The following is a 13,201-nucleotide window of genomic DNA, read 5'->3' as shown; positions in this document are numbered from 1 at the left end:
AGTTAATTTGCAAGTAAGTTAATTTTGTAGGTCAGTTTGTAGGGCACAGAATTTTAAAATGGAATAAACATATATGTGCTATAACTTTCTCCATACAGAAAGAAATTAATAAAATGTTGACTTTTGCAAATTTTCTAGAGTAATAAATAAATACATGTTCACTTCAACGCAATAAAAAAAAAAAGAAAAGCTAGGCACCATAACCTATTTACAACACAGCTATAGTCCCTGTTTGCAAAGCACTTGGCTCTAAGCAACTAATCAGTCCCTTTCAATTCAGTGGGGCAAGTATGTGTATATGAGTAAGTGTTTACAAAATTAGTGCCAAAGTTAAAAATAATCCAGTAAATGGGACCTTTGTAATAGAATGGATCCGTTTTTAATTTAATTTTTTATAGTAGTAATACCACTGACTTCACTGAAAAAAGAATTAAATTCTGAAAGTTTATTAAGACATGGGTCTTTAATTCACCTTAAGCACATGTAAAAGACTGCAGAGTTCTGTCCTACATTTAGTGCTATTCAGTTTTTTAATATTGTGGATGACAGAATATTTATTTTTTTAAAATCAGTGACACTAAACTGCAGGTGCTGCAACACTGCTCAGAAGGAAACAATTCAAAACAGACTTGAGTAAAATGGAGAAATTGTCTGATATCAAGAGCACGAAGTTAGCTCAAGGCCAGTACAAAGTATTATACTTAGAGAGGAAAAAGCAAATGCATAGTACAGTGACTGTTTTAACATGGGGTTTATAGGCTACAGATAGCCTTAATACTTTACTGTTGGGGGGGGTGGAGGGGGGTGGGTGTGTAAAAAAAAAAAAGTAGCAGCATTCCAGGAGATATTAAGGTATTACATAGGGTATCATATATATGGCACATGACATAACTGTTCCACTTTTACACAACTAATAGTTCCACTAGTTGCACTAATAAAGTCTCAGCTGGAGCACTCTGTTTAACATTGGGAATTAGACATCAATAAAGATGTCTATGAACTGTATATGAACTGGCACAAGTCCAAAGGACAGCAACTACAGTAATTCTAGGTCTAGAAAACAAGACTTAGGAGGACAGACTTTTTTCTTTATTCTAGAAAAGGCAAAAATGGTAGAGGTAGGAAGATGCATGATAATACTCTTTTAATTGATTACTTTTCATACATGGAAAAAAACCTGATAAATGCCTTAACTATATTTTATGTAATTAGTTTGCAGAAATAAAGATTTAGGTAGGTCTTCATGGGAGTGGGAGGCATTCTAGTGATGAGAATACTAAAAACTGGAACTGGTTGCATAAGGATGCTGAGAAATCACTATTACTAAGCATTTCAAAACCAGGTTAGCCAAACATTTGCCAGACAACCCACGTATACTTGATCCTAGAGCATCCAAATTATCTCTGGTTGTGCCTTTCAGCTGTACACAAGAAAAGTTCTACTTGGACTTCATCTCCATAAACAAATTAATGAGACTTATAATTAGTAGAGCTTTTATATGCACTCTCCTGGTCTTAGCTGATGCTGAATACTGATCTAGTTCTTATATCTCAATGCCACATACACAGTATAATTTCTCATTAATTATTGGGAAGCTATCCCTATCCAGCTGTTCAGATACATATGAGATCCAAAGGATAGATTTAACACAGTAGATTGGTAACTATCCAAACTGGAGACAAAATATTCCTGAAATATTAAAGGAACAAAATATGACCTGTTTCACTACTAATATGTAGCAACAAGACCACAGTAGGCAGATGACACACGTAAAGCTGTCTCCTTGTAGTCAACAAAGAACAAGCCACAAGACAAAGGAAGTCAGCCATGAAATGTGTGATCCCTGGGCCTCAAATCCTGTACTGACCTGTAAACCTTCAGTTTGATACAAGGAGTTCCACCAAGTACTACTGCTCAATACCTAAAATGTCCTCAATTATACAGGCTTTGTAAAAGAAAGGCTTGTTTTAACTCAGGAGCTCAATTCCGTAAACATGAAATAATGCCTGTGCCTAGTAGCATATTATTTCCAAAGGCTCTTTTCTTCTTCAGAATTATAGCACTCTATCCTAGCCAGGCCATTATGATAGCAAAAAGTAATTTTGTACTATTACAAGCAAACTGAAAATACCAGCACTAACAGAATTTTAAGAGTACGTAATCAGGTTAAACTAGAAAATGAAAACTAACATTTCCTCTAATTTGAATTACTTCTTGAAACTCTATAAACTTCAATTAAGCAATGATAAGCTAATTTTCTGGTTTAGTTTGTTGTTTTTTGTTGTTTTTTTTTTCTGCTGAGGCTTCTCTGTTGCTTAACTAAAACCAGAGAACAGGATCACTAATTAGGAGGATACTCAGTATTTAATTTTATCATTTAATGTTTCAAGCGGTAGCTTCATATTCCTCATTGTACATCTTCTAGATATTACTTTGAACAGGATATTTTGTTATATGGTATTGCATAAAATCTACTGAGGTATCTCTGTATTGCATTTCACAAACAAACCAAACCCCACAATATGGTGTGAGTTCAGTCAGTAACATGCCCCCTTCTACAAACACAGAACAAAGGTATAGAAAAGATGAGATAAAACGGTAATTTTGAGGAACCTTATTTGCAGCCCAAAGAGCAAGGATTGTTTTTTTTTAATCACAATAAATGGCTGAATTTGCAGATTATGTAACATTAGCTGAACATGTGGTTAGAACTGTTACAAATCCAGACCCAAACACTGTGAGTTGGGCAGTGAAAAATTAAAGACACACTGGTGTTGAGTTGTAAAAAGTACAATTTAAGCACAAAATAGTTGCATTAACCATTTTCTTTTATTAACCAAGCAGAAAAGCAGAAACTCTACCATATGTTTGAGCTCTTAAATCAATATAAACCTCTGCTACCTGAGCAAAAAAGTAACCTGCAAGAGTGACAGATTTTCATCTTTTGCATGGGCCAGCTACTAGAATGCTGAATATACTTCTGTTCAGATATAATAGTTCAGACAGTTGACGAATGACCAAACTAAAGTCTCCTCGATTCAGCAACAGGTAACATTGTAGAGACTATTTTAGTTGCCATCCTGATGCACGTTATTCCTTTCTCCCTAGTTTTTCCCCAGTCTTTTTCCTTCCTTACTCAGATACTGCGTCAGCCTTCCCAGAATGAGCTGCCTAAGAGCTAGCCAGCAGTTTGACAAAAAATTCTTGATTTCAGGTGAGGGCTACAACATTTTCTGTGAGTATTTCTGCCAGTGGGATAGACAGTCCTTCCCATCCAACTGTAGTGAATACATACACACACACACCTCCACATACATATATATCTGTATATATACTCATACACAAACACACGTGTAATAGTTCAGATGATGTCATTAACATACTCAGATGTAAAACCCTGGGTTTCAGAACCTTCTGAATTTTGCACAGAACACATGCTATAAATCCACCTCAAGTAAGTCTACTGCAAAGCAAGCTAATTCCTGCTTTAGGATGTAAGCCACTCTTTTTGGTTTGCAAATTTAAACACATACACAAAAAAATTTCTAGCTTTTGTCCCAACATTGAAGACTGAAAAGATCTTTAGGTCTGAAACTGTTTCTGGCTCGTTTCTATAGTTTCCCCCTTTGCATTTAACTTGGATTATTTATTCTCATTCACGGTACCTAGGGATGAGTGGTGAAGGTGATAAGAGGCAAGACAAGTCTTCCTATTCCATTGCCTAACTCAAACTTGATATCATCCCAGAATACAAGGAACAACAATGAGGACAATCAAGGCAGCAAGGATCCCAAGTTGATCAAAACCATGGCTCAGTCATGCACTAGGATACCACAATTGAGAAAAGAGTTTTCTGCGTTCTGTGACCCAGAAAAAGAATTGAGTGGAAATGGTATTGGATCACCACAGATGAGCCTGAAGGAACACTAGTGCCCAGCCTTGCCAAAGTTCTGCTTGAGCAAACAGAAAAAGGAATTCTCACAAGAGCTTTCAACCCAGTGAAATTTGATGGGTTCCCACACAGATGCCCTAAAGCTCACCCTGACAAACAGTAAGCTTCCTGATATGTGCCAAGACACTAACTTATTCAAAGTACAGAAGGACTGTATCTTCTCAAATATATTATTATAAGAAAGTTTTAACTTAATCAAGAAATAATTCTCAGAAATATTGGGACTAGTTTCACTGAAGTGTTGCAAAATAATCACATGCCAAGCATGGAAAATTTCAACCACACATGGGTAAGCTGGGGAACCTTAGAAGCAATTGGGAAAATAGTCTTAGATTGGGAAGTATTTAGTAATCTTAAATACAGCCATCTTAAGTATAGGCCTCTCTCCTAACATGACATTGGCTGTAATACTTCAGTTTTATCTGAACTTAATATTAACCTTAAAAAAAAAAAAAAAAAAAAGCGCTTAAATAATCTAACAAGACTCTTTCAGATAGTTTTTGTTAAAAAAAAAACCACAGCAAGAACTACAGAAAAACACCCACTCACACATATCATTTGACAAACTGCATATAAATGAGGCTAGCAGATAAGTAATTACCTGGGGAAAAAAACCCCAGTAACAACAAAAAGCCCAAACAGTAGTGATAACATAGTAAGTACAAATATACCTTGTCCTTGAGGAACTCCGTAAAATTCGGCAGCTATCCTTGCTGCTTCCTTACGGTTTCCTTTCACAATGTAGAAATGACTAAGTATAGCAAGGCTGATCTTCACAAAAAGTTTAAAACAAAAAAGTGAAAGTATAGTAAAGTAGACATTGGATAGCTGCTGGGCAAAAGGGCGATTTTCTTCTATGACAGTCATTGCTGCAGCAAAATCTCTCTCAGTGTTTGGGTAGGGCTCTCAAATGTGTTGATAAGATCATATGGCTTCAGCCACGCACTCTTGGGAACAACTGGTCCTGAGGAAAGAAAATCTCAGCTGGTCATGATGCTTGCTGCTCAAAATATGACGATTATTTATACTGTACATAGTATTGAGTTCACTACCGCTCCTGCTAGCCTGGTGATATTCAAGTGGGATGGAATATAACAGACACAGGTTCCAAGACCCTGGATTGTACTTGTTCCACTTAAAAGGTCTGTTGCATTCCAAATTCTGCATTTCTTATTAGTTTATTTACCCTATTAATACATGTTTAAAAATACACTGTCAAAAGTATTATTATTAAGAACTACAATTTCAGGTACTAAACCAGGTAACTCAGGTAATCAATTTTTTGCTAAAATAAGTTCTCCTGCTTCTTAAGTACAACTGTTCTTTTGTGCTACTTCATTTTATGTTAGACTAGTATTTTCTGCTTACAAAACTAGAACCACATCCATAAATACTTGAAATTCACATTAATAAAGAGAGAGTTGATATATACCAGCTTTTACAGTCTCTTACTATTTTGTTCAGGCTGAAGGAAAATATCTAGTATACATGGCTTATAGTATTATGCAAAAAACAGTATTCAGCACAGATTTTAAGAATCAAACTCCTAGATATTTTTATAAATAAGATTTTGGAGCATCTAAAATTAAATTGATGAAAATGTAATTAAAATTAAATAAATGCAGTGGTAAATACACAACATGGAAAATTTCTAATGCTTATGATACACATTTCATTGTCTTGCATCGTATTATTTTCAACCTATAACATGGCAGGCTTTATTTCTTGGCCAGTTTTAGAGAGGGGAATCTAAATTCCTCAGATTTTTTAAGAATTAATTTGCTTATATACCATAAAGTTATTACTCACAGTCATCAGCAGTTATGCACAAGTTGTTCCATTAGTGTGAGTAACTGCTGACTAAATACTGGCGTCACAACGTGATACAAACTGAGGAGCTGCAGGACAGAACTAGATTCCTAAGTAAGCTATAACCCTAAAATAAAGAATCATGGCAGCATAGGAAAGAGTCCTGTTCTAAGCTTTCATATTTGCTTTTAAATAAAAGAAACAGAGTCTTGAATTATAGTTTAAAATACTCTATCCATAGTAATATTAAACTGCAACACCCCTTCTATTCTACCCTGTATTCTCTTGTTTGATGGTCAGAAAAAAAACATTTTAGAACGCTGGCAACTGTCCATCAGGAACAGAGGGTATAATCCAAATGTCACTGCATCCACAGATCCCCCTGACTTCAATGAACAGCACAGCAGACATTAAGGATATGATACAAAATCATATTTCTGAAAGGAAAGTGGCAACATAAAGAACCTCTTATCATCTGGCTCCAGGAGTAATTTATTAGAGTAAGAAACTATAAGGTTTTCTGGAAACTACATTCAAATAAACCTATACAAATGAAGAAAAGACATAATAAAGGAAATGTGCTTGAAAATAAGCACCAGGATTTTTAACAGACAGGAACTGAACTGAGCTTATCTTGAGAGAAACAGACATTCAGTCTTTTTCTTTGAAAAAAATTAATCCACATAAAAGTCAAAACATTAACTAGGAAAGGCAATTAAAAAGCAGTTTACACTGTAAACTATATTAGTCTGTGAAAAAATATACACATTTTCTCCTAAATTTCATTTATAGACATTTTCTCATCCAGCCAGAATAGGAACTGCTCTCCTCATACCATAGTTAGAAGCAGGAGTGAGTACTTAAAATGCCAAATGAAAATCCCTTTTTATATTTGGCACATTGTTATCTGACACTGAATTGAGGTGTCATGTTTTCCATAAGGATAAATAGGCATTATGTTCTGAGCCACCACTGCCAATTTCCGTTTCAATCACTAATAGAAATTATATTTTCCTTAGTAACACATCCAGTATTGGAATTTCTTACTTCTTCTGTATCTCTACCAGTGTGATTGAGCTTAACTCAATCAGTCCACAGAATTCCCCAGCCATCTTAAGTAACCTGTTTTGCAAATTTACCATGCAGAATAAGGAAGAATCGTAATTATCTCATGGAAAACCATTTTCTTCTTTATAGACCTTTTATAAGACCCTACAGTCTTTTACCTGACTCCTTTTTTTCCTGACTTTGCATTGTGTCATCTAGTAACTGGGCTTTCTCGTCTGGACTTTTCCCGTGTTTTGTTAATTAACAAGATAGTCTTTGTAGAGGCGAAAATCCAAATAGCAATTACTATAAATAACAGCTGGAGTTAACAGCAGCGCTCAGAGTTAATCTTCCCCTTACTGTTTCTTGCTTCTTGTAACTGCAGTAGATAAATTACTTAAAAGAAATTTCTCAGTTGTTAGGTTGCCTTCTTCAGGTTGAATTTTTCTGTAAAGAGTCCACAAAAATTAAAAAAAAAAACCAACACAACTTTTCAAGAACAAGGCTGTGGATGCACATAGTATTTTATAAGTGATCTTTCAAAAATCCTCACTGATCTGTAAAACTTCTGCTTTTCGAAACAATGTGAAAATTGAGGAGGGTTATTCGTGTATCAAAGCTTGTCTTCTGTCCTCTCAAAAATTTCCCCCCTCAGTTATAATCTACATAAACATGAAAGAAATTACGAGTTTTAAGAATTGCAGTTCACTCATGCTCCTAAGAAGCTGGCAAAATTACTCTCCTAAAAATATTTCTTCTTTTTTAAAGCTCTGTAACTCATATGTGCCAGTTTAATTGGAAACTCTCCGAACTGCAAAGAACAACCAAGTTTATCCTAATCTAAGGCTACCAAAGCTCTGCAGAAATTGCCTTTACAGCTTGTTGGCAAACCCATGCTACCAGGCACCCAGTCATGAAAACTGAACAACTGTTCAGATGTTAACGCTCACACGGCATTTTGGAAGAATCAACAATGTGAATACTGAGACTTTAACACAAAATAGCTGAGAGCAAGCCCATGCAGACTGGCAGAAGCAGGACCAGAAAGCTACAGTCTTTATAACGGAAGTCAGAAAGTAGAAGCATAAGTAAATAAAGGATCTGATAGTCAATGTGATGCCATGGAAGAGTGTAAAAAAAATGGCATGTAAGTGTTCCAAATTTTCTATTGCACAGCAACATGAAATGATCGGAGCCTGGTCTTGCAGCAGTGCAGAATACTGAGAGCTTCCAAATAGAAATGCATCAGCAATATGTAACAAATATACAATTTTATATAAACTTCAAAGCACTTGAAAAGAGCAGTGGCATAATCTGGACATCCAAATTTCCTGTATAGTTTTGACTTTTGGGAATGAAATTTTTTTGCCTCATTTCCTCACTTGTAAAATGGGTTTAAAAGGACCACTGAGAAAGAGTATTCTGAACTTCATTGCTGTTAACAAAACACTCAGATATTCTGGGGAAAACAATACTGAAACTAATTAGGTATCTAATAATACAAAATTTGTATAACAAACCTAAATAAAATGTAATATTGAATGGTCATTTGCTTAATGGCTACAAAAGGAATAGCACGTAAAATGATTATAACATTTAAGGTTTTATCATAGCACACAGAAAAATGGCACCAAGCTACACTGCAGGTAAAACAGTATTAAAACTTTTGTTTTGTTTTAGGAACATAGTAATACTGTGAAAGACAAGGATCCACCTAGCTTGACATACTAGCAGATTCCCAACAAATAAGAACAATGTAATCATTTCTCTGGTATGCTTTCCCCATTTCTGCCAATTAACTATTCTAATTTTAAAAAAATTTTAAAAACTTCAAATGCTGGAATTTATGGTTTTAAATTCCCTTTTAATGTCACTTGGTCAGTTATCATTTCTAAAGAACATAACCAGTATATTCAAGAAAGCAATATTGCCATTTATAATGACTATAAAAGTAGTTAATTTCAAACTCCAGTGCTCAAAGTAGCCTGTCCTTTAATGCCTTACTGTGCAGTAGCCAAGTGCAGGAAGAAGGTATTCAGCAGCAGCACCTGTTTAATGCTAATTCAAATTGATGGTGAAATCTAGTGCAATTTTCCCACAACCTACTTTTTTTTAGAAAAAGTATGCTCTATCTGCTATGATTAATTACATAACCACATTAATAAACTCATTATTTTATTCTGGCAATTTTTCCTCAATGCATTAGAAGACCAGTGTGCTTAATTTTTAGTAAGGCAAGATATACAAGAAAAATAACACAACTGATAAAATATTTAGCCTTTGAAGGCATTTTTTTTATACCAAAGACTGTAAACCCCTCAGAAATATGATTTCTTTATAGCATATACTCTGTCTTTAGTTCTAGACTTACTTTTAATTAAATCTTTTAAAGTAACATACTTAGATTAATATAGGTTGTAGAAGAGTAATTATACTCATGGCACAAATTCTGTTACAGTTTGCCTGAATAGTTTTCTTCAGTATTTTGGAGATACATCTAAATGTCTGAAAGTAAAAATGTTTTTTAAAGATGAGATATGCAATTTAGTATAAGGAATTATTTGTATGACACTTCACCTGTCTGTCTTTCTCCACACATAAGAGCTGTGGCTAAAAATACACAAGTTAAGATAGTTGGCCTGGGTTTGAAACTTCTGGCTAATAACAAATATAACAGAAGATAATTTAATGAAATAGGATGCCAGGCAGAGGAACAGGAACTCTTAGGTGCTTTGAAGAATACATTATTTTATATATTATAGACAACCCACCAGGAGAAACTTCTAAAACAATGACCTCGAAACAGAAAGAGTTTAAAACAAAATCAGTAAGAAGCCACTAGCTCTAGTACCAAGTTTCTGATGTAAGCATACAATGCTTGATGAAGGACTGAAAAATGCTGAGAAGCCTGAGCTACTAAAAAGGCAATGTCTAATTCAGCAAGAAAAATGACCTGCTTTGTGACCTGCTGACTTACATTTTAATGGGCGTAAGGGATGCTAATCCTCAATACTTAAAATTTTATCTGACTCATCTAAAGTTATTGAATGTTGTTTATGTCATTTCCTCCTTGATGTATGTTAAGCAATTTTTTCTATTATTTCCTATTCAAAGCATTTGAACTGAATAAATCTAGATACAGAGCAGCTATTCTAAAATGCATTTGCTCATATAGGTTGTTATGCAAAATGTTAACCTTAAGTTAACATTGAAGATAAGACAAAAAAACCACAGACGTACCATAAAAGTCTTCAAAAAATATTAAAAGTTCTTTCCAATAATGTCCTTTGTAAGTTAAGTATATTATGCATCTATGCTTAGACATAGAAAAACAAACAAAAAAATCATATTTATCTGATAGCTACAAGAAATTCAGAAATTGGAGTGACTGGAAGACATCAAACAGCTGATGAGTCCTTTTCCAAACAGGAATTCAAGCCATTAGCACAATCCAGACACTCTCCTTTCTTTGTAAAATATCAAGAGAAGAGGCGGCCAAAGTGCAGACTTTGTGCTACTGTTTTGGGGGAATGAAAAGAAGAAAAGTGGCAGAACACAAACTTTGATCCAGAAAAGACCAAGCTCAGTTCAGATCTTAACTGCTTTTTCACTGCACCCTATTGCTATCCTTAAAAGTTCTACAGACTTACTTGACCACATGACAAAGCCATATTCTCAGCACAAAAACCTGGGAGTTCTGTTGCCAACTGCAGCAAATACAACACTGTAAAACAAACAAATGAAAGGCCTACATCTCCTTTTTACAGTTTTTCTTCCTGAAGTACCTTAATGCCATGTCTATCCAGAGCTATAACTGATATCCAAAGTTATGTTTCATTCAGGTTTCTGCAGTTCTCATAATTCATGCTGGTCTCCTGATCGCCCCGCTAAAGTCTTTAACCAAAAGTCTCTTTGAAAATGCAATGCAATGACATCTTAAGTGTCGTAACAGGGAAAATCAGAATAAGTGTCGTAAAACGTCACCCTCCTCCTCTTAGTAGTCATGCTCTGACTTTTGACACTTATTCTACTGAACAGCTATGTATTTAGACACCATTCTTCTTCTCCCACAAGACTATGAAACACACCAGTTCATTTAAAAAATTTACCTTATACAAGTTTTATTACATATACAGTTTGTCTATGTATTTCAGCGTAGCACATTATTTCCATCAGTTCTCAAATTGCTCCAGAAAGTCCAAATTCATGCCTTTGGGTAGATACGGTAGAACTTTTTTTATTTTTCCTCCACCATATTAAAATCAGTGCTCTGATACAGTTTAGGTTCTATACAAATCAAGTTCTTCTGTTACATGAATGATGCAACTTTTCATTTGTATCATCACGGAAAGTTTGCTTATTCTACTGCTAACTTCTAATGAATTTAAATTGGTTTTATTCAGGTGTTTTGTCTTTCCTGTCTGTTGAAAATACTATCTTAGAAAATAGTTCTAAGATACAGAGTTGCACATCTGGATTTCCAGAAAATGGAGTTACTGGTCAAGGATTTAAATATCAACCAGCATCTCTAGACATAACAGACATTCTTTATATCACATGTATTTAAAAACATTAAAAGTAACTCAGACATTTAAGCAATTACGAAATTCCAGTTTCCTAATTTTCTCAGTTCTTTGAAAGAATACACAGAAATTTTAAAGCTCTATCACTTTGTTACCCACCCACTGGATAGCTGCTTCTCACAATGGTGATAGATTCCACTTCAACTACAAGTCTAATATCAAACAATCCCTGCTATCAGCAACATTATCATGTGAGCATGCTTGATCTGCTTAACCAGTCCGTCTAATCACTGACAGTAAAGCTCTATATAGAAGGGAAGCAGGTATAACTGACCTGCTTACAAGTAAATTCAGTGTGAGTGCTGGTGAGAAATACAGTAAGTTTGTCCTACAGTTTGTTGCCGTCCTCTTTGGATACTTGACACAACCCAATTATTAAGAGCATTATAGAAGAAGATTCCAAAATAAGTCATGTGTGTACTTGGAGACATTACTAAAACCAGAAACGTGTCAGACAGCAGGCACACACAGCCTGCTGACAGACAAACTCTAGCAAATCTTGCCCCCCAGGAGTTTAAAAAGTTACCACCTCCAGCTGCCCATTCCATTCCTCAGCCAAAGGTTCCTGCCCCTCTTTCTCCCTTCCTGGAAATCAACAGGAAGGAATGTGTACTGGTATTCAGTCACTTCAGTTCAAAATCTGGCAATTTAAGCTGTTGAGTTTAAACTGACCTGCTGGATTTTACACTGAAAAAAACCCACTCACACCCCCTACCACCCATTCTGCTACAGAGATAGTAGCCGCCTGTTAAAAAGTAGTAGCAAACTATGAGGGGAGAGTAATGTCAAAATGCACACACAAGGTGCCTCTTCATAAGGATATTTAGCTGTAATTTTTGATGGCTCAGTGTACTGATATGGCTGTTATCAGTGAAACTTTAAGAGTCTTCTCATTGTGAATTTCTTTGCCTTTATATAGTTCCTTTGTTGGTTCCAAATAAATGTTTTCATCACAAACCGTATGTCTATAGAACTTCATAGCTAACTTCAGCAACTAACTCACCCTCTTCCTTAGGTATGTAGTACTACAGCTACTATGCTTTTGATATTCGAACTAGCCCGGCAGAACTAACTTTGCTATTTTTCTAGTAGGCAGTGCAACCACCCTATTAATCTAAATTCATGTAACTGAACCTGGTATTTTTGCAGTTTATACTGTTAATCTTTTCTTTAATGAACTGCAAAAATGTCACATGTTCTCATTAAATAGTTGTCTCTAAATAAATAAGTAAATAAATCTGTAACATTCAAATCCCAGAAGAGCCATGATGTACAGATTTGGTTTTCATCACATATACAGTTAGTACATGAGATAATGAACCTGACAGAAATTTTCTGCTTCAACTGACAGTTTTCAAAAGACCAGATTTGCACCTGTCACAAATACCTCTCTGCCACTTTGAAACCTAGACAGACCTCTTCAGCTGTTTGAATTAATACTACCGGGACTTATGAAACTATTTTGGATCCATAGCAATTTTTTAGATATTTATGTGTAAGACCTTTAAATTGTGTCATCAAGATAAGACCATTGTCAATTATTCTAAAGTTAAAAGTTTGCCTGAAGTAATATCTGAGTTGTAAAAGTTACCTGTCACCAATATGAATTCCTTTCAAAATTGTTAATTTCATTCTACATTATAGTCTGTCTTTTAATTTTTCTTTAATTGTTTAACTAATTTTTTTTTCTTCATTACAAACCATTTCTAAAAACAGAGAAATCATCTGTTTCCTTTAACTGTACATCCCCTTTCTTCAAAATTTTGCCAGGTTTTCTTCTAGACTAAGTAAAAGCTGTTTCCTTTGTCTC

General features: G+C 34.9%; 1 protein-coding gene and 1 long non-coding RNA gene across 2 annotated transcripts in view; one reads left to right on the top strand and one right to left on the bottom strand.

The window, feature by feature from the left end:
- ASB5 (ankyrin repeat and SOCS box containing 5) overlaps positions 1-5,871 on the bottom strand; it is a 29,741-nt gene extending 23,870 nt beyond the window's left edge. Inside the window, exons 1-2 of the mRNA XM_075028173.1 lie at positions 5,762-5,871; positions 4,624-4,916 (exon numbers count right to left, since the gene is read on the bottom strand). Coding sequence (XP_074884274.1) covers positions 4,624-4,819 — 196 coding nt within the window. The 5' untranslated portion in view covers positions 4,820-4,916; positions 5,762-5,871. The remainder of the gene's footprint in view (positions 1-4,623; positions 4,917-5,761) is intronic.
- LOC142031198 (uncharacterized) lies at positions 4,932-13,201 on the top strand. The gene is made up of 2 exons (XR_012650447.1): positions 4,932-5,094; positions 12,743-13,201. It is a non-coding gene; the product is annotated as an uncharacterized LOC142031198 (long non-coding RNA).

This window comes from Buteo buteo, chromosome 1 (assembly GCF_964188355.1).
Source record: "Buteo buteo chromosome 1, bButBut1.hap1.1, whole genome shotgun sequence".
In the NCBI taxonomy this organism is placed as follows: domain Eukaryota; kingdom Metazoa; phylum Chordata; class Aves; order Accipitriformes; family Accipitridae; genus Buteo; species Buteo buteo.
This window is presented reverse-complemented; position numbering and strand designations above follow the sequence as displayed.